The sequence below is a fragment of the Mercenaria mercenaria genome, chromosome 12, assembly GCF_021730395.1.
Source record: "Mercenaria mercenaria strain notata chromosome 12, MADL_Memer_1, whole genome shotgun sequence".
In the NCBI taxonomy this organism is placed as follows: Eukaryota; Metazoa; Mollusca; class Bivalvia; order Venerida; family Veneridae; genus Mercenaria; species Mercenaria mercenaria.
The window spans coordinates 67,158,997-67,180,862 of NC_069372.1; the positions used below are offsets into that span (position 1 = coordinate 67,158,997).

The window sequence follows — 21,866 nt, forward strand, 5'->3', positions numbered from 1 at the left end:
ACCTATGTTTTTTCGGCCCTTGTTTGTCTTAGAAACTAATGTTCTTCAAGCTCACAGGGTATGAATACATTTTTTTACGTTAGGAAATAATCGCTCGTACATCCTTAAATGACTGACCAATCAGAATGCACAGACGTTACCTTATTCCCAGGTATACTCTTACCTCATTCCCAGTAAATTGTACTGCACTTTTTTGATTTGGTGGTCTCTGACCTGTAAGGGGAAGAACAGTTATTTAGTGTGTTGTAACCTGGTAGTCCATGGTGAAACGACTGGTGGTCTCTTACCTCGGCCTCTTTTATTATCCAATCAAAAACAAGAAACCATTTACTCCTTTCCTGCAATATGTCAGCCTCCATGAAATGAAAGTAGTTAGTTGTGAATATGTTTTTTAAATGTTTAAGAACGATCTTTACAAGAACTAAGAAGGAAAATATATTGCTTTATGTAGGAATATGTAGACGACACAATCAAATTCGCATTTTATCCAGTAAGTATTTGCGGAGAGGAAAGCCGGCAAAGATAATTTTGCGAAAATTGTATGCCCGGGGTACAGCGAACTTGCCCTTTCCGAACCAGTTTTTAAATTTTTCTTGTTCTACTTCGCCGAGTTTATATTTAAAATATAAGTTTCATCTTAAAAGCTGGACAAATATGTCACGATTAAAATAGTATGAAAAGAAATTCGGAACAAAACATTATTTGTAACAGAATTCTGTAATTGGTCAGACTGGTACTGTGCGTAATCCGGGTCATACTTGCCTATTCCGAATCACCACATATGAACTGAAATGGTGTGAAATGGTGTGAAATGTTTTTCTAATTACTATCCACAACAACCTTAAACTGCAATCTTGAATCTAAAACTGAAAATAAGTTATGTTAGAAATAGAAATAATCGCATTTAAGGCCATTGTAAAGTAACCGTTTGGTTTCCATCAAAGAATGTGGACTATTCATCTCATGAGTTCGTCACAGGTATACATAGAAATGATAAAAACATGAACTGTTTGTGTTAAAATAATTTATGTTAGAAATAGAAATAATCGCATTTAAGGCCATTGTAAAGTAACCGTTTGGTTTCCATCAAAGAATGTGGACTATTCATCTCATGAGTTCGTCACAGGTATACATAGAAATGATAAAAACATGAACTGTTTGTGTTAAAATAATTTATGTTAGAAATAGAAATAATCGCATTTAAGGCCATTGTAAAGTAACCGTTTGGTTTCCATCAAAGAATGTGGACTATTCATCTCATGAGTTCGTCACAGGTATACATTAGAAATGATAAAAACATGAACTGTTTGTGTGACATGTTAAAAACAAACTTGACATAGATTACATGTTAAACTTTATTAACAAAAGTGCAAAGATAGTTGTTTATAAGCACGTCTCAATGACAAATGGAATGATTTAAACTATAGCCATGGCATCCTTCTCTGGCATTATCGAAATATGCTGTTTTAAAACAGTCATGTGGGCGGCCTTGTCCTTGGTGAAAATAAAATAGTCACACGGTATAACAATACCTCCGCCCTTTTCTTTCACATCTGGCCATGGGTAAAAACTAGGCACAGGATCACCTGTAGCCTTTGCTTCAATTCTCCCCCCACAATCTAAAATATATCTAAACGCCGGAGCAATGCCTCGTGGGGCATGCCCGCATGGTAGACCAAGGATGTCTTTAAGCCGTAGACCTCTTTTAGAATCTGTCTCAAGATTTAGCTGATCACCACTAACGGTATCCGGGAGCCATACTAGACATGCACTGACATCATGGATGTTTGTGTACTCTCTATCTACTCGTAAGGTTAACAGCAACGGCGGTCTTATTTTAAAATCATGGTATCCCTTGATAACACAATTCTTGATTGTTACCATCGTCTCTGTTCCATCGACATCCTTGTGATCCTAAAAAATAAATGAATTCACAATTGTAACAGACTGAAAATACTTCCGGCCTGACCGGGAATCAAACCCGGGACCCCTCACACCTAAGGCGGACATTCTAGGTACACGTCGCTATAAAAGCTTATTCAATAGCAATGCAGTATAAGTTCGCCCTTATACTCTACCCTACTACACAACGTTTCTTTTTTAAGTTTTCAAAATTATAAAAACTAACCCGACATGTTATGTAACATTGATTCATATATTAAGATCAAGTTTGACTAGCAGTACAAATAAAGACAATCAACAAATATGAGAGATAATTTCTATAACATATTAATTCAGTTTAAGGATTCTAACTATCATGTCTACTGTAAACAACTTAACACTTGAACAAGTAATAAACTGGTAAATTATACAACGTTTTGCATTTCAACAATTCACATCATATGCTCATATTCGATGTTACAAGTATATAATTATGCTCTCAGTCAAGCAATACACATTTTGGGCATACAAACTGGACAGACTGCTCGGACAATGCAGTTCTATCCCACTGGTGATCTACAGGAATGCACTGTACGTGGAGCCAGGAATCGCATACGTCGCACGCTATCCACTGCTTAATATTCGGATCATCAGTTTGACATAATACACATAGTACGACTAAAGAGGACTGAGTGACTGGTATTGGTTCAGGTGTTTGTTTAACTTTACTGCTTTTACATTTTCCACTTTTTTGGGTGCGTTTTGTTTCTTTGCTTATCTGACGCAGATACTTTTCTTTTGCCTTCTTCTCTTTTTTTGCAAACGCTTCAACTTTTTCAAGAGATTTCAAGCCAGCTGTTTTCAAAGATTCGCCTGATGTCAGGTGGTCGGCCAGTTTATCACTAAGTCTAACTTGTTTCTTTTTACTCTCCTTAACAACAGGTAGTTTAATTGCTTCTTGAACATGTGGTGATATACTTTCAGATCTACTCTGTGATTTACTGGCTCCTACTATATCCACCGCTTGCACAAGCACATCTAAACCTGATGTTGGATTTTCATGTGGCAGTTGATCTACATGTAACTCTTGTGTACTCGGTGTGCAGACCAAATTCACATTGCATTGGTCACTTTGTTGACAACTTTCATAGGTCAGAGCAGGTTTCAGTCTTGTATCAGAAATAGCTTCGCGCTGTATAGGAAATATACCAGCTGAAGTAAAAGCATGCTGAACAGTGAGGGGTTTGTAGAAATCCATGAAGGCAGCATGTAGATGTCTTGCGAAGGTTTTCTTACATACAGGATCATCTGGATGTTCCCTGTTATGTACTCTTAAATGTTTATACCACGCACTTTTTAGCGGACCATATACGCCAACATCAAGTGGTTGCATAATATGTGTAGCATTTTTAACTAGCCTGTAGATTTCTATTCCATGTTCTTTTGCCTCACTAAAACACTCTATGTTGACATGACTTCCAACACTATCAATAAGGAGCACGATGGGCCTTTCTTTTTCGCCATATTTATCTAAATGACCAATAAACTTCTTGAAAGTAGGAACATCCATCCACCCCTTATCAGTGTAAGCTGCATCTGAACCTTTTGCTGTACCTGCAAGGTGGTCATATGACACCGGTTTTGGCTTAGCAAACACAAAATATGGCGGAATCACGGTGCCTGCTGCATTGGCGCAGTACATAACAGTTACACGTTCTTTACTTTTGCCTCCAGAGACATGTGGAACAGGACCAGAATGAACACTTTTAGATGGACCAATCACTTTTCCTGACTTGCTACCCATTGTGAATCCGGTTTCGTCAGCATTGTAAATGCGCTCGGGCTTATCTAGTAACTCGTTGTCTGAAATAAACATCCTATATTTGTGAAACCACTCGTCAATGACAGATGGGGTAACTTTAGCTCTTGATGCTTCTAAAGGTGTTTCAGTTCTTTTCTCAACTATATGTTTATTTCTTTCCATAAACCCTCTGTACCATTTATAGCCAGGTGTGTTGTCTGTAAATGGGTTAGGGCGCTTTTCTTTTATTATGATATTTCCTACAAAGTTCAGAAATTCTGTTGTTCTCAAACCCATACCTCGAGCAGCCATTTCAGATAAGTAATGGGCCATTTTTTCTTCCTCTGCTTTTGTAAACACAGGTTTACGTCCATTTTTACTTTCAATGTCCACCGCACCACTGGCCCTCCTTTGAAGGAAAGAATAGGAAATATTCATATCTTTAGCTGCTTTTCTTAAAGAAATGTTATCGTTTTCTACCTTATATAGTGCCCGTTTCGCTCTCCCTGGAGATTTGGCAGTCTTGGCTTTCTTTGCTGGTGACAGATATTTCTTTCTCACTTTTGTTGCAGAAACTTGTGCAGGGCTTTGGCATGTCTTTCTTTTAGGTTTTCCCATCTGAAATAAAAAATATTATTATTTAAAATAATATGTACATAGGTCCGCTAATGCATTATTCTGGAATTTATATAATGCCAAGTGTGCAAGGTCACATCATGGTCAAGACTTATGCAAGGTTTCATGGATTTACATCAAATACTTTTTGAGCTAGGCACGTCATTAGGTGAAAATGTGCATTTTTACTATTTCAGGAGCCATAACTTCAACAATATAAGGGGTAGAGCCAGACGAAAAATAATAGGTGCTCAATTTTATATCATGATAAGGACTCAAGCAAATTTTCATCAATTTTTATCAAGTACTTTTTGAGCTAGGCGCGTCACAAGGTAAAAAATGCATCGTTTTTACTACTTCAGGGGCGGTAACTCTGGAAATAGGGGGCGGAGCTAGACGAAAGATATGAGGTGCACAAGTTCATTTCATGATAGAGTCATGCAAGGTTTAATCAATTTATATGAAACACTTATTGAGCTAAGTGCCTCACGAACTTCGGACGGACGGACGAAAAGACGGACGCACGGACACACGGACAAGACCAAATCTATATGCCCCCACCACTCATGGGGGGCTTAATAACATAAATTAATATTTTGGACACAACCAACATTTTTTTCTGCGATCTTTAAACAACATTCAGCAGAACGTAACTGAAAATGTGTGATTGGGAATAGGCACAATGTATGCCAGCTATATTTCCTTTTTATGCATCTTAATGGTCAAGTTGTTTTATATGTGGCATATATGTCTGGAAAGAGCGTAAAAATTCCTTCTTTTTAATACCCATTTCGTTTCATTTCGTCAAATAACTGAAACGCAAGCGCCTCTTGAATCTGATTTCTTTGTTTACATTCGTCAGATTTACGCATACAGAAAAAATACGGCATTTGGACATGTTGCAAGTATGGATTATATAAGAATAACTTGAACATTTACCAGCAATGAGTTACTACTTTAATGCATTAGATATAAAACTAAAACATAACTTACGTTTTTTTTTTGACGTATGCGCGCCGGCTGCTAAAAAGCTTGGAAATGACCCCGATATATAGACTGGTTCGGAATAGGCGAGTTCACTGTACATCAGGTCTAGGAAAGTGGTATAATTACAGATCATCTGTAAATTTACAGATAATCTATAATTTTACAGAATTTTCGATCTAATATGAAATTAGGTGCTACCTAAAAGGCAGAGCTCCCTTGAAAAATCACAGTGCCCCTTTAAAATTAAAGGAGTGGTATTGGAATGGTCTGGAATTATGGATTCGTTTAGGAAGTTTATGTTCTATTAGATCTATTAAATTTATAAGTATTAATGATAATCTATGATTTCTGAATGCATGTTTTAGACTGCATCAAATTTAATTCTTGACTTGTGAAATACTCGAAAGATATTCTGTATATATAATTAAAGAAAGTTCGATATAGATTAAAATCTGCACCAAGATAAAGAAGAAAACGTATTTGAATAATTTTTGTTATTCTTATTAAAACGTACTGCATCAACAATTTTACATAAATTATTATCATACTGGAAACCAGTCACAAATGATAACTCCTTCAAATTGAAAAGCTTCAAACCTAACAGAATCTCATTAGGCCAATAGCCGAAGGAATTCTGTTTCTTTGCGTGTGAATATTTGGCAATAAGGATTTAATGTAAAAAGTTAATGTTTCAATTCCAAAGTTAATAGAAATTAGAATTTACGTAATCCTGGAAATGACTATTGTAATTCTTTTAAATGTCATTATTGTCAAAGTTTTGTTCTTTCTGAAAGCAAGAATGATTGTGTCCAACTTTCAGTAAAAAAATACTGCTATAATAGACGCCTGGTATGGGAAAATTACAATCATTTACATGACTGTACAAAGCTTGTTTTAAACCCAAAAGACTAGCATTTTTTAAAAGTTAATGATCAGAATTTTACCTGAGAAAAACAGTGTTTGTCGAAATTCTCGAAAAACTCTGTTTACTTAATGATAAGTTAACATTTCTACCAGGCATTTTATGGTTAATCTTTTAGCACTATTAAATAGGGATGGTAGTAAGAACCTTTTTGATGTTTATTTTTTTTTATTTTTTTTTTTTTTGATAAACTCTGGTCAGTGATTCTAAAGCTAACGGATGAAATAATATTATATGCGAACGGGGAGAAGAGCATTATTTGCTTTTCACAGTTCAATGCCTGTATATTTTGATCCTAAAGCTGTTTTTGTTTTTAAAGTTATGTCTACTGACTACTGCACAGGCACTACATTGGAACCTGACATCAAAACTAAACACTAAAAGTCTTGTTAAATTTCACATGAATGACTTTAGTTATACAATATTTTCAAAACTCATAATGATAGAAAAAAAACTGAAATAAAAAAAGGAATTGAAAAAAAAATCTGGTCCAGGTGAGGTTCGAACTCGTGACCTCTGGATTTCAACGCGAACTCGCTAACCACTACACCACTGTTGAGTTATGACGTCATGATGACAAACATAAGTATATATAATAAAGTTCGGTAATGGCAGCGTGACGAAAGTCGTTTCAAAATGAAAATATTGTATTTTATTTCTTCTTACTTCGTACAAAATGTATTTAGCACTAATTTTTTATTATCGCATTTACATTTTTATTCAATATTCAAAGCAGGTAAGCGAGACGCTTTTGTCAACCGTAAACAATAAGCGTCTACTGACGTCTTTACTGATTAATTACTATGTGCAAAGTGCACATGAAAAAATCCGAACAACACCGATTCCAAAAAGTACCACGAATTTTCAACTCGATAGTATATACAGTTAGATCTCTCTATTCGTTTTCTTGTTCATACGTCTAACTGTAATGCGACGCTGTCGGCGCCGCTTTGCGGCGCCGGTAGCTCTGCTATAAATTTACAGATCAAATGTTTGAAAACTGCTAAAATCATACTTTGACTCAAAATCGCAGCATGAAATGAATCAGGAAGGTCTAATACGGGGAGTAGAAACTCCGTATAAATCAATACATTTATCTGTATTATGCTGTCGTCCATACCTGTAAATATCGATCAGTCGTTAGTGTAATATATATCGTCATTGTAATATATATGTAATATGAAAGTAGGTGCTACCTAAAAGGCAGAGCTCCCATGAAAAATCACCAGTGCCCGTTAAAAATTAAAGGAGTGGTGCTGGAATTATCTGGAATTATGGATTCGTTTAGGAAGTTTATGTTCTTTAGATCTATTAAAATTATTAATGATAATTCATGATTTCTGAATGCATGTTTTAGACTGCATCAAGATTAATTCTCGACATGTGAAAACTCTACAAATATTCTGTATATAATCAAAAGAAAGTTTGGTATAGATTAACATCTGCACCAAGATAAAGAGAAAAAAAACGTATTTGAATAATTTCTGTTATTCTTATTAAAACGCACTGCATCAACAATTTTACATAACTTATTATCATACTGGAAACCAGTCACAAAATGATAACTGCTTCAAATTGAAAAGCTTGAACTTTGAAAATTTCAAACCTAACAGAATCTCATTAGGCCAATAGCCAAAGGAATTCTGTGTCTTTGCGTGTGAATGTTGGGCAATGAGGACTTAATGTAAAAAGTCAATGTTCCAATTCCAAATTTAATTACAATAGACTTTAGTTATACAATATTTTCAAAACTCCTAATAATACAAAAAAAAAATGAAATAAAAAATCAAAATTAAAAAAAAATCTGGTCCAGGTGAGGTTCGAACTCACAACCTCTGGATTACAACGAGAACTCGCTAACCACTACACCATTGTGGAGTTATGACGTCATGATGACAAACATAAGTATATATAATAAAGTTCAGTAATGGCAGCGTGACAAAAGTCGTTTCAAACTGAAAATATTGTGTTTTATTTCTTTTTTTCTTCGTAGAAAATGTATTTAGCATTAATTTCTTATTATCAAACGCTCATTTGCATTTTTATTCAATATTCAAAGCAGTAAGCGAGACGCTTTTGTCAACCGTAAACAGTAAGCATCTACTGACGTCTTTACTGATTAATTACTATGTGCATAGTGTACTTGAAAAAATCCGAACAACACCGATTCCAATAAGTACCACGAATTTTCAGCTCGATAGTATACACAGTTAGATCTCTCTGTTCATTTTATTTTTCATACGTTTAACCGTAAGCGGCGCCGGTAGCTCTGCTATTAATCTATTGAGATGGCTTATTGACACACAAACAGAACAAGACCCGAAGGATGGTTTATATATTTAATATGTGTGTTGCATCCAAAGTATAAATGCACACTCTCTCTATAGAAATATGTATATATCTTACATACAGAAACAATAATGAAATATGATATCATAGGCGGAGCTTGATCTATCTTGTAGACTTGCTTACTACAGTTAGCGATCGATATTTTGTTTTCGCCACTATCGATTAGCATGTAATTAGCATATTACCTCATGTTAATCATGGAGCTATAACACTTACTGTTCAAAGGGTTTACCAGTCACATGTTAAGTGGCGATAATTAGATGATCAGAGATTGATCTAAAGGGATTCTGAAGCAAAAACAGCATGCGACTGCATGTGGTGATATGCTTAATTATTATGAATTAACTCGAGCTCACTTCCCTGAAGAAATATTTTACCATGTAACTTCAAACCTTTATCAAAGGGCCGATTTTTGTTGGATTTGAATAAAAAAAAAGGAAAATAACAGAAAGCTGACACTTTTCTTAATCTTGTAGAGCCTTAATTATAATTATTGTTTATAATCATAATGTCAGATTTCTACATACAGAAACAAACATTCTTCTTCAAAGTAGGGAATGTTTCAAACGAAATTGTTGTTTAAACTCCAAAAATTAGTTTAATAAATTTAATCTTAAAACTGATGTGTGAAAAATACAATGTATTTAAATTAAAATAACAATATATTTTTTTAAAAAGGCCGACAACGAAGTTACATTTAGTATTCTGAACTTTTAGATAAAACTGCAGAAAATCATCTAGGTTTAACACGCATTTAAATGGTGAAGAACAGAGCAATATCATAAACAGATATTTTCAGGCAACAGTTTACAGTTTTGACTTGCAATTTTCATTAAAATATGTCCTAATTTTTTTGTTCTAAATACTCTGAATCAACAAGGCAAATATCATTTAAAAAAAGGACATCTTTCTTTCTGGGTAAGACAAGTCTAGATTTAGCCATTTTCACAGGGCGAAAAGTAACATTAATGTAGATATTTTCCATTTAAAAACAGATGCAGGCAATAATTTCATGGCAGAACTTCCGTTTTCAACAAAAAATTCAACAAATGCTTTCCCAGATTTTCACTGAAAGGACGAGTTAAACTGTAAGGCGTAAGTGTTTGAGTAATAGCAGAATAACCTACGGCATACGCTTCGATTGGACGACAGCATAAGATAAGATAAATGCCAGTTTCCAGTCCCCGTATCAGTTGTTCCAGAATGAATACAGGCTGACTCAGACCATGGCTGATTCGGTCCAAATTTACTTGGCTTATTCGGTCCAATTTGTTTAAGTTTTCCTGACACTAATATCACAAGTAAAAATAGCATTTATGAGTATTAAGTTTAATTTCTGATGCAAAGAATAATTAAAATGCTTATTTAGAAGCATAAATGATGCATTTAGCTTGTCAAAGTTCTTACCTGCTTGTACGTAGTATATTTTATGTCCTTACTTCAAGTTAATCCATATTTATAATCAACATTATTTCATGAACACTGCTAAATTATCCAAAATATATGGCCATTATTGACTCTTAAATAAAAGTTTGTGGTCCGAATCAGCCAAAATATATGGTCATTATTTGCTTTTATTCAAAGTATGTGGTACGAATCAGCCAAATTATTTGGTCCGAATCAGCCTGGGCTGAATCAGCCATGGTCCAAATCAGCCTGTTTCCCATGAAATTAATGGATTTACTTATGTTACGCATAAATAAGGTCAATTGTAACTTTCAGTCATTTTTGTTGACTTTGATATTTTTGAAAATGCCAAAAATTCAGTCAATGAAAATGGCTGAAACTCACAAATGATATTAATTTGTGCATACTGTAATAAACCAATCAATTTCAAGCTGCGGTTTTGGGAATAAATGTAATTTCATCAATTTTCATACACACAATCTGTTAATTTACAGATCGAAAATTCTGTAAATTTATAGATTATCTGTAAATTTACAGATAATCTGTAAATATACCACTTTCCTAGACCTGCATGTACATTATTTTTAGTATCTTTATCTTTAAAAGTGTTTCTATTTTTAGCGTATATATAGTAGTAAAAATAATTAGACAGTCAGATTCTTTTATATTTGTGACTTGCAATCAAAGCGTAAAAAGGACCAAAATAATGAAGGATAAATCACAATACAAGGTCATGTACAGTTATTGGTTTTATCACTTGCACATATTGCCTTAATTGTAGTCGAACTAATTGTACGAGAGTCACGATATTGTGATAATTTTTGTAAAGAGAGGGATTATGACCTATCATGAAAATATCTCAGAATCACTTTTGATGTCAAATTATTTGGACTTATTGCCGTGTGACGCAGTAAAGTTAGTCGTGGACTGTATCCTTTTTGCTCGACTATTCGAAGAATAAGTAGAGCTATCCTACTCACCACGGCGTCGGCGTCGGCGTCGGCGTCACACCTTGGGTTAAGTTTTTCGTACCAGTCCACATTTTGACAAAGTCTTTTGAGATAAAGCTTTGAAACTTTCAACACTTGTTTACCATCATCATGGCCAGTTATAGGCAAGAGCACATAACTCAATCAAGGATTTTGGCTGAATTATGGCCCCTTTTGACTTAGAAATCTTGGTTAAGTTTTTCGTACCAGTTCATATTCTGGCAAAGTCTTTTGAGATAAAGCTTTGAAACTGTCAGTACTTGTTTACCATCACCATGTCCAGTTATAGGCAAGAGCACATAACTCCATCAAGGATTTTGACTGAATTATGGCCCTTTTTGACTTAGAAATCTGGGTTAATATTTCGTACCAGTTCATATTTTGACAGTCTTTTGAGATAAAGCTTTGAAACTTTCAATACCTGTTTACCATCATCATGTCCAGTTATAGGCAAGAGTACATAACTCCATCAAGGATTTTAGCTGAATTATGGCCCCTTTTGACTTAGAAATCATGGTTAAGTTTTTCGTACCAGTTCATATTTTGACAAAGTCTTTTGAGGTAAAGCTTTGAAACTTTCAATACTTGTTTACCATCACCATGTCCAGTTATAGGCAAGAGCACATAACTCCATCAAGGATTTTGGCTGAATTATGGCCCTTTTTGACTTAGAAATCTGGGTTAATATTTCGTACCAGTTCATATTTTGACAAAGTCTTTTGAGATAAAGCTTTGAAACTTTCAACACCTGTTTACCATCACCATGTCCAGTTATAGGCAAGAGTACATAACTCCATCAAGGATTTTGGCTGAATTATGGCCCCTTTTGACTTAGAAATCTTGGTTAAGTTTTTCGTACCAGTTCATATTTTTTGTAAAGTGTTTGACATATGGCTTTGAAACTTTTATCACTTGTTTAGTATAATAGTCTCTATCTGTAGGAAAGAGAACATAACTCTGTCATCTATTTTGGCTGAATTATGGTCCTTTTTGGATTTTGAAATTGGTTCTGTTTTCATACAAGTCCATGTTTTGTCAAAACTATTTGACATATGGCTTTTAAACTTCGAATACTTGTTTATCATTATGATTTCCATCTGAAGGCAAGAGTACATAACTATTTTGACTGAATAATGGCCCTTTTTGGACTTTGAAATTGGCTCATATATTGCCATTTAGTGCAAGACTTATCGAAATCAAAGTAATACAGGAACATTGTTTGTCTAATCTATTTATTTCTTTTGTCTGAATATCCGTGGAAATATTTTGACCCCATTCTTCAGTCAATTCTTCGAATAGTCGAGCGCACTGTCATCAGACAGCTCTTGTTCTCATTCTCGGGGGCCTAAGGGGTTGTTTTTATTCCCAGTAACAGATTAACCATTTCATAAACAGCATTTGGGTGTTATTTTGTAGAAAATTCACCTGTCTTTCAGATGGAGTCATAAAATGTTACTGAAATTATCCCATTTAATTATTTTGTTTCTGTATTTGATACCACCCTCACCTGCAGAAATGGACCAAGAGTTTCTCGTATTCCCGTGGATTTAGATTTGACTTTTCATCACAAATAAGTTGTAGAATTTAAAACATTAAAATTACCATTGTGTTATAAAAAGATATATTCTGTAGTAAATACATCAAGAAATATTACAATTAATTGCATAATCAATAATTTATGGCAAATTTGCTAACACCACCAGAAAAAAATAAGGATTTTTTGGAAAATTGAGTAAAATGCTGATAGTTTCGTCAATATGCATTCAAATCACTTGAAATTTTCAGTGTGTCAGTTTTGTACCATTCCTGTCTAGAAAATAACAAACATTAAATTATTTGAAAACTTGAAGGCAAAAAACGAGAATATGAGAAACCCTGAGAATACGAGAAACAGGGATACATACAAAGGTTTAAGTCACCAGGAAATTTTTTAATTTTGGAAATTATTTGATAATTTTTACATAAGTCAATGAGGAATTGTATCCCGTTTGATACATTTAAGTTTTATTTGAATTTATCTTGTACTCACAATAAAATCAGCAATTAAACCAAATTCGGCAGTACTCGATGGCAATTTCATCAGAAATTTCCTCCACTATTGATGTGAGTGGAGATATTGCCCATAAGACTGTTGAATAATTGGCACAATGGTTGTGCAGATAAAGAAAATTATTGGCACGGCAGCCATGCGGATAGCCTTGGTCAAAAAGATAAAGTCATCGTTATCAGAGAATGTTGTTTTTTAAATATAAGATAGACAAACTCTGGACAAATAAACTCTACAAGTTGGACAAAGTTTTAGACACACAAAAAGTACATATAAACAGAAGCAGGTTCCAGAAGCTAACACCATGGCTTACATCAGCCCTGAAGACATGGTAAACGTCATGAAAGAATTCTGACAGAATATGTAATTTTAGAGCGGTTGAATCATGTGCTTGAAGTAAATAATCTGATTAGTGTTCAATGCAAACTAAAGTGTTATCAAAGCACTAACTGCATTGTTTTCGAAATGATATACAAAGGATGATCAATTTAGACTAGTATTTATCAGGTCCTAGAAAGGTCACAGATTAGCTATATAGACAAGCCTTACTGCTTTTTAGCTCGACTATTCGAAGAATAAGTAGAGCTATCCTACTCACCACGGCGTCGGCGTCGGTGTCGGCGTCGGCGTCACACCCTGGTTAAGTTTTTCGTACCAGTCCACATTTTGACAAAGTCTTTTGAGATAAAGCTTTGAAACTTTCAACACTTGTTTACCATCACCATGTCCAGTTATAGGCAAGAGTACATAACTCTGTCAAGCATTTTGACTGAATTATGGTCCCTTTTGACTTAGAAATCTTGGTTAAGTTTTTTGTACCAGTTCATATTTTGACAAAGTCTTTTGAGATAAAGCTTTGAAACTTTCAACACTTGTTTACCATCACCATGTTCAGTTTTAGGCAAGAGTACATAACTCCATCAAGCATTTTGGTTGAATTATGGCCCCTTTTTGACTTAGAAATCTTGGTTAAGTTTTTCGTACCAGTCCACATTTTGACAAAGTCTTTTGAGATAAAGCTTTGAAACTTTCAACACTTGTTTACCATCACAATGTCCAGTTGTAGGCAAGAGTACATAACTCCATCAAGCATTTTGACTGAATTATGGCCCCTTTTGACTTAGAAATCTTGGTTAAGTTTTTCGTACCAGTTTATATTTTGTGTAAAGTGTTTGACATATGGCTTTGAAACTTTTATATCTTGTTTAGTATAATAGTCTCTATCAATAGGCAAGAGTACGTAACCCTCTCATCTTTTTTGGCTGAATTATGGCCCTTTTTGAACTTGGAAATTGGTTCTGTTTTGTAAATGTCCATGTTTTGTCAAGACTATTTGACATATGGCTTTTAAACTTTAAACACTTGTTTATCATTATGATTTCCATCTGTAGGCAAGAGTACATAACTCTGACAATTATTTTGACTGAATTATGGCCATTTTTGGACTTTGAAATTTGTTCAGTTTTTCTTACAAGTCAGCGTTTTGTCAACACTGTTTGAACTGTGGCTTTGAAACTTTTAACACTAGTTTATCAACATGATTTCCATCTGTAGGCAAGAGTACATAACTCTGTCAACTATTTTGACTGAATTATGGCCCTTTTTGGACTTAGAAATTAGTTAAATTTTTCATATAAGTCCATGTTTTGCCTAACATATAACTTAACATATTTGCCATCATGGTCACACATTGCCATTTAGTGCAAGACTAATCGAAATCCACAAATACAGGAACATTTTTTGTTTAATCCATTTTTTTGTTTAGTCTGAAAATCTATGGAAATATTTTGACCCCATTCTTCAATCAATTCTTCGAATAGTCGAGCGCGCTGTCATCCGACAGCTCTTGTTAATACTAATTAGCGCTTTTGTATCGCATTTTGTCTGTCGTCCATTCACAGTTTCTTGTAAACACGATACAGATTACATTTTGCAATCAATTTTAATCAAACTTGCACACAACTTGTACTGGCATTATATCTCGGTTCCTTTCGAAAACTGGCCAGAACCCATCATGGGTTCCAGAGTTATGGCCCCTTAAAGGGCCAAAATATGCTATTTTTGGCTTGTGAGCACGATAGAGACCACATTTTGCAATCAACTTTAATCAAAATTGCACACAACTTGTATTGGCATAATATCTCGGTACCTTTCAAAAACTGGCCAGATCCCAATATGGGTTCCAGAGTTATGGGCCCTTAAAGGGCCAAAATTTGCTATATTTGGCTTTTGAACAGGATAGAGACTACATTTTGCAATCAACTTTAATCAAACTTGCACATAAATTGTATTGGCATAATATCTCGGTTCCCTTTGAAAACTGGCCAGTTCCCATCATGGGTTCCAGAGTTATGGCCCCTTAAAGGGTCAAAATTTTCTGTTTTTGGCTTGTGAACACGATAGAAACCACATTTTGCAGTCAACTTTAATCAAACTTGCACACAACTTGTATTGGCATAATATCTCAGTTCCTATCAAAAACTGACCACATCCCATCATGGGTTACAGAGTTATGGCCCCTTCAAGGGTCAAAATTTGCTATTAAGCTTTTGCAGCCATATAGAGACTTCATTTATGGTTTGATTTGATACAAACTTGCAAAATATCTTCAACAACAATAAATCTTGGATTCCATGATGAATTTATCAAATCCAATCATCAGTTCTAGAGTTACGGCCCCTGATTGACCCAAAGAGCCAAAATTTGTTAATTTTTACCTTGTTAACACGATAGAAGTGACATTTTATATTTGATTTCAACCACAACTTAAGTCACAGTAAGAACTCAGTTCCTTTCGAAAAACGGCTAGATTCCATCATGTGTTCTGGAGTTACTGCCCCTGAAAGGGGCAAAATTTTCTAGTTTGGCTGTTTCAGCCATATAGAGGTTTCATGAAACTTGGTCAGAATGTTTATCTTGATGATTTCTAGGCCAAATTTGAAACTGGATCATATGGGGCCAAAAACAAGGTCACCTGGTCAAATCAAAGGAAAAGCTTGTGACACTCTTGAGGCCACATTTATGACCCTATCTTTATGAAACTTAGTCAGAATGTTTATCTTGATGATTCCTGGGCTAATTTTGAAACTGGGTCATATGGGATTAAAAACAAAGTCACTTGGTCAAATCAAAGGAAAAGCTTGTTAACACTCTTGTTCATTTGATATGCATGAAACTTGGTCAGAATGTTTGTGTGCTTGAAATATTGGATGAATTTTTATCTGGGTCATGTAGGGTCAAAAACTAGGTCACCAGGTCAAATAAAAGAATAAGCTTGTTTACACTCAAGAGGCCATGTTTTTTGGTCCAATCTGAATGAAAATTGGTCAGAATATTTGTCTCCATGAAATCACTAGGTAAAACATGTTTACACTGTTATTGTATGTTACTCAGGTGAGCGACTTAGGGCCATCTTGGCCCTCCTGTTTATAATTATAGCAGAAATTCCCAGCATGTATTGAAACTGAGACTGTATAGATCTCGTTTTTTTTGTGTTTGTCTTTTGTCTCATAAACAATTTGAATGGGATAAAAATTTGATGATTTTATATTTGATAATACAGATATTGACATATAATGTAGACAGTTATTATTAGTATGTATAGCCAGAACTAGCCATACAGCAAATATGTGAGCTTTCTGGGACATGTTTATAGACTGATCTAGTGATACAGTGCATTCTGCCTGCAAGGTACTTATGCTCGGTGTATGGTAAATCCAAAAGAAACTCCAACTTTTTGTAAAAATATTTAGTCAGCTTAATAAATTAATTGAATATCTGGATACAAAACAGTTAAGACATCAGACTATACCTTAAATTTCCATTGTCAGTTGTAGTGTACTTATACCCTATCTTTGTTCAAAATTTGTTGTTCTGAAAACAGGATTTTTTGGCCTTTGAAATAACAGTTGTGATTACTATGGTGGAAAAAAGTTAATGAATTACTTGATTCTTTGTAAATGCGTATTTCTGTCAGATTTTGTTAAAGTTCTTGAAAAGTTACTTCTTTCTGCTTTCAAGATGCTGTGAGCTTTACAAACAGGACACACACATGTGGTTCGTTAAGACACAGAGATGTTGGACAAACAGTCAAGCTATGCGGTTGGGTACAATACAACAGGGGTGCAAAGTTCCTTGTCATAAGAGATTGGTCTGGAATAACACAACTTATTGTTCCATCAGAAAAGGTTTATGTAGCCCTATCATCTCTGCTTCGTTATTTTGAATTTATTGTCAGATATGTTCAAAGCAAGACACTGTCGAGAAAGAAGGTCAACTTTTGCCCAAGAATGACCTAAAAACTGAAAAACTCCAAAAGTAAAAAACTCCAGGTTTCCTTTCGTCAAGAACTATTGTTGAATCAAACTATGCAATGTTTTAACATCTATTTTTATTATTGAATGAAATATATGATGTAAACCAAACACTTAAACCATTACTGGTATAGGAAATTCAGACAGTATCTTTTTGGTAAGGACTTCTTTTAACTAGGGATGGCAACGAATATTCGTTCATGACACGAATATTCGAATACTGTTACACTATTCGAATATTCGGAAAAAAAATAAAATCATAATAAATAAATAAAAACCAAAATGCAAGAACCAGTATGTTCGTTTATCTAATTTACCAAAATTCGCTTTCATGGTAAATACGCGCGAAAATGGCTTCCGTTGCTGTTAGAGGTGTCACTTTGTATATTACATTATTAGCGTGCCGATATTGTACATCGCTATGTTGATGACATCGTACCCTGTAGTAAGTACCGCTAATTTGCTTACCTTTAGAAATTTTATTAGTCCCCAACTGATGTAAAATCCTTAAACAAATCGCCTTGTTTTCGGTAGGTGCGAACCGCATATTTTTAAAAAAATCATCAGAAAGCACTTGAACTAATGACTCGGTTTTCAATCAAAGTCGATTCAAGATGTATTCAGTAAAGAAAAATGCCGAAAAAGTGTTGAAAACAAGTCAAATGTTGATGAAAATTATTTTTATGTAAAACAGATTTCTCTTGATAAAAATGCTTTTCGTATGGAAAAAATAGTACAATCTCCCAAAATAATCATACAGAGGTAAAGTTAAGCAAAAATATATTTTATAAGACCCCCCACCCCCACATCTTAATTTTACCACCCCCGTTTAATCAAAAATATTGTTAAATGCTATTACGTGAATCTACGCCCAAAATGCAAGCAATGCCGCCTGTCTTTTTAAAGTATTTCACGCGATCATCCGAAAAGAAGTCGGCTACGTGTAATAGTGTGGAGAGAACCTACTTACGGGAGGGCTACCCCCTGTAAAAAACATGTAAAATAAGTAAAACCTATATAGATTATATGTAAATGGAGGCAAATAACAAATATTTTATATTCAAAAGATGAACAAGCGATGTAAACATAAGTCAGTCTTAATTCGTCAATGCCCTAAATTACTTCGGGTTTGAAAAACGAAAGTAGAATTAATGCAGAGCGCTGCTAAGGGTACTTTTAAATTCATAAGATTTGAGTTGTTTAAATGATCATTTGATGACCGAATATTCGAATATTCGTTCGGAAGCTGACCGAAAATTCGAATACCAAAATTGGCTATTCGTTGCCATCCCTACTTTTAACAGTTAATGGTACTGTCCAAATTGAAAGATGGACAAGCTCATTATAGAAATTTAGCAGAGCAATGGTTTATGTCCATGTGGTGTGGACATGAATTCCTAGATTTTGAATATAAAATAAATGGGAATTTGGTATGTTAATTGGGATTTTATTTTGTGGATTGGTGCACAGTTCACCAGTCTCCCACAAAGAGTAATGATTTCTTAGTAAATGGCCCATTTTCTGCCCAGTTTTTCAGGTTTTAATATGTCTTACATTTGAATATTGCAGAATGAAATGCAAGAGCTGGTCAAATCCTTGACATTTGAATCTGTGATAGAGGTCATTGGAAAGGTTATACCGCGCCCAGAAGGGGAAGCAAATCCAGTAAGTTTCTTATAAAATTGCGCATTGTAATGTAAATGCATGTAACTGTTGGATTACTTAATTCTGCAAGACTAATAAGTAACAGAAACAATTAATGTACAAAAAGATGCCTTCTGGATTATGAAAAGCAGTTCAAGAACTAATTTTTGCCGCTTATTTCAGACATCTTTTTGCCACTGCGGTAGTTAATAGAAGAGGATGCCCTAATTTAAACTAGGGGCTTGTATCACAAAAGTTCATAAATTTCATCCTAAGTTCTTTATAAAGTATTTACTTTCAAAACAAGTTTATTTCATAGGATATACTTTTATCATTTTGAAAATATGTAAATTTAATTTCCTTCTAAGAATAGCTGAATGAATCAACTTCAAATGATCTTTGTGAAACATATTACTCCTATGTTCTTTATATGTCCTAAGATGTCTTGATAAAGTGGACAACAGATTAACATACTTAATCAAATAATCAAAATTTCACATTGTTTATTCTCTGGCTTACAATTGTTCAGAGTTAAAATATGCAGGAATTGAACCAAAATAGCATTAGCCCGATTGGTTAAATATCCAAGCATTTGAACAATCCATTATGGTAAATCTGATGATATACCTCAAGAAAGCATTGTTTATTTTCATTCTAACATGCTCATTAATAACAAGATGATAAAAACTATGCTGAATTCAATCATTCGCACAGTCAAACCATCTTGCATCTATTTGTCATCATAACTGACATCATAATGTTCTCTCACTGGTCTGCATGTCAGCCGTTGTTTATTGCTGAATATACAATGCCTGACTTCCTTCTTTTTTTAACTGACAAAAAAATTGAGTCTTGACATAGTTTATATAAATACATTTATAAACAACATCAATATACAATGTATATTTACTTCTAAAGTCAGTATTACTATTATAGATTTTAAAGCAATGACTACAGTGTTAATTTTAAGGTAAATTTGGAAATGCTCATCGCTATCGTTTGCTTTGTAAATTATCAACTTTTGTGTTAATTAAATGTTCATTACTTTTATATGTTGTAAGGCGTGGTGAAGTAATGAATTCTAGGTGTTACAAATAAGTCTTGTCACAATAAATATTTAATTATAAAATCATAAAATAAAAGTTGTATGAAAAATTCCCATTCTGCTGTAATGTGAGGTAGTATATTGCAGGCCATGGCTACAGGAGATATTGAAGTAGACGTAGAGAAGATACAAGTCCTGAATAAAGCTTCGCAGGAACTGCCCATACCTGTTACAGATTTTCAAAAGGTCGGTGCTTGTTGCCACAGCTACGGTTGAGTTGTATGCATGCTTAATAGTCTGTTGTGTTGTAACGTGAGACGTGTTCATTCCATAAGTTGATATCGAACATTTAAGTCATGCAGTTTATCAGATGTTGTCAGTAGAAAATGTTCAGTTGTTGTTGTTCCAGCAGCTTCCATTACATAGTAAAATGTCTTCCCTGCACAGATGTGTTATCACAGAATGAATTCCTCTTTGAAAACAAAACAAAAACAGTGCCAAAAGTTATAAACACAGCTGATTCTTTTTAGGCCCAAATGAAAATGAAACGACCCTTATGTCCATTCCTTAGATTGATGCAGGAAGGTTAACTTTCCATGTCTCTTATTTATGCATATCTCTGCGTGGATTAGTCTTACACTGTGAAAACTCAGTAAATGAAAGATTTTCACACAGTCATGCATGAAAATACTTCACCATTGATGCACCGAAGATGTTTCGTTACATTATTGTCAGGCCATGTAATTCCGCAGGGAGTGCACAAACCAAGTAGCTAACCTAACAGTTGAGAGTTCAGTCATCATGTAGTGTACTTCTGAAACATTGGGGCAACAGTCATATACTTTGTGGAGAAGGAAGTTCCAAGAGTTTTTATGATTTGCCCTGGTCAGTACGTCTGTCCATTCTTCTATCCATCCGACTTTGTGTTGTGCATATCTCAGTATTTGACCAAGAGTCATCAAAGCTCACAGGATTTTTTTTTCAGCATACATGTTGAGTTGTGCACCTGGTGTTTTAACCAGGATTTCACACAGCAAGACCAGACTTCTGGTCCTTGACCTTGCCAAAAATATGCATACAGTGACAGGAGTGAGGGCAACAGGTTCAAATTGACACACATCTACTTGAAATCATGTTCCGTCTGACTGTGAACTGCAGCTATGTTAACATGTATGGTTATAAATTATGTTAAATTCATGTACAAAATGTATATTATGAATTGTTTATATAACTGTCTCTGGCAACAGGTAAATGAGAATATTAGAATGGAGTACAGGTATATGGACATCCGAAACAAACAGATGCAGCGAAATCTCAGACTACGTTCCAAGATGATTATGAAAATTAGAGAGTTTCTTGCAAATGAACATGGTATGTTATTTGTATTATACAAGAATCAAACAGGTTTTTATGAGCGGTTTATAAAAAAATGGATGTATTACAGAATGGCGATGTCCATCCGTCTATCTGTCAACATTTTCGTTTTCAGACTCTTAGTCAGAAAGTATATACTGGTAATGGCTGCAACTTTCAAACTATAGGATGTCTTAGCACCACTTGAGGAGTGACATTGAGACTGGAAAGGTTTTCATGGAAATTTTTTGTGGGGGGGGGGGGGGGGGGGGGGAATTTTTGACTTGCTGCCTTTATATTTCATAGGTCATTTATGTCAGAATATATGTTTATTACATAATTACAACAATATTGTAAACATTTCAGAATTTGTTGATGTTGAAACACCTACACTCTTTAGGAGAACCCCGGGAGTAAGTTTATTATTATTACTTTTTATATTTATATCACTCAAGGGGAGGAACATATACCGATAGGTGTTGTATTGTCAGTTTGACTGCGGGTCCTTTCAGC

At 34.5% G+C, this 21,866-nt stretch overlaps 2 protein-coding genes across 2 annotated transcripts in view; one reads left to right on the forward strand and one right to left on the reverse strand.

Moving 5' to 3' along the window:
* The first annotated feature begins 339 nt into the window (after window positions 1–339).
* LOC123533456 (aspartate--tRNA ligase, mitochondrial-like) overlaps window positions 340–21,866 on the forward strand; it is a 33,510-nt gene continuing 11,983 nt past the window's right edge. Inside the window, exons 1-6 of the mRNA XM_053520264.1 lie at window positions 340–490; window positions 17,019–17,185; window positions 18,881–18,976; window positions 20,148–20,246; window positions 21,248–21,371; window positions 21,720–21,766. Coding sequence (XP_053376239.1) covers window positions 385–490; window positions 17,019–17,185; window positions 18,881–18,976; window positions 20,148–20,246; window positions 21,248–21,371; window positions 21,720–21,766 — 639 coding nt within the window. The 5' untranslated portion in view covers window positions 340–384. The remainder of the gene's footprint in view (window positions 491–17,018; window positions 17,186–18,880; window positions 18,977–20,147; window positions 20,247–21,247; window positions 21,372–21,719; window positions 21,767–21,866) is intronic.
* On the reverse strand, window positions 1,700–5,372 carry LOC123552954 (uncharacterized). The gene has a single exon (XM_053520262.1). It carries the CDS (start codon window positions 4,298–4,300, stop codon window positions 2,381–2,383), a length of 1,920 nt encoding a protein of 639 aa, XP_053376237.1. The 5' UTR covers window positions 4,301–5,372; the 3' UTR covers window positions 1,700–2,380.

Bases quoted from the DNA above. Each gene is read 5' to 3' on its own strand.
- LOC123552954 (XM_053520262.1), bottom strand. From the start codon at position 4,300: ATGGGAAAACCTAAAAGAAAGACATGCCAAAGCCCTGCACAAGTTTCT.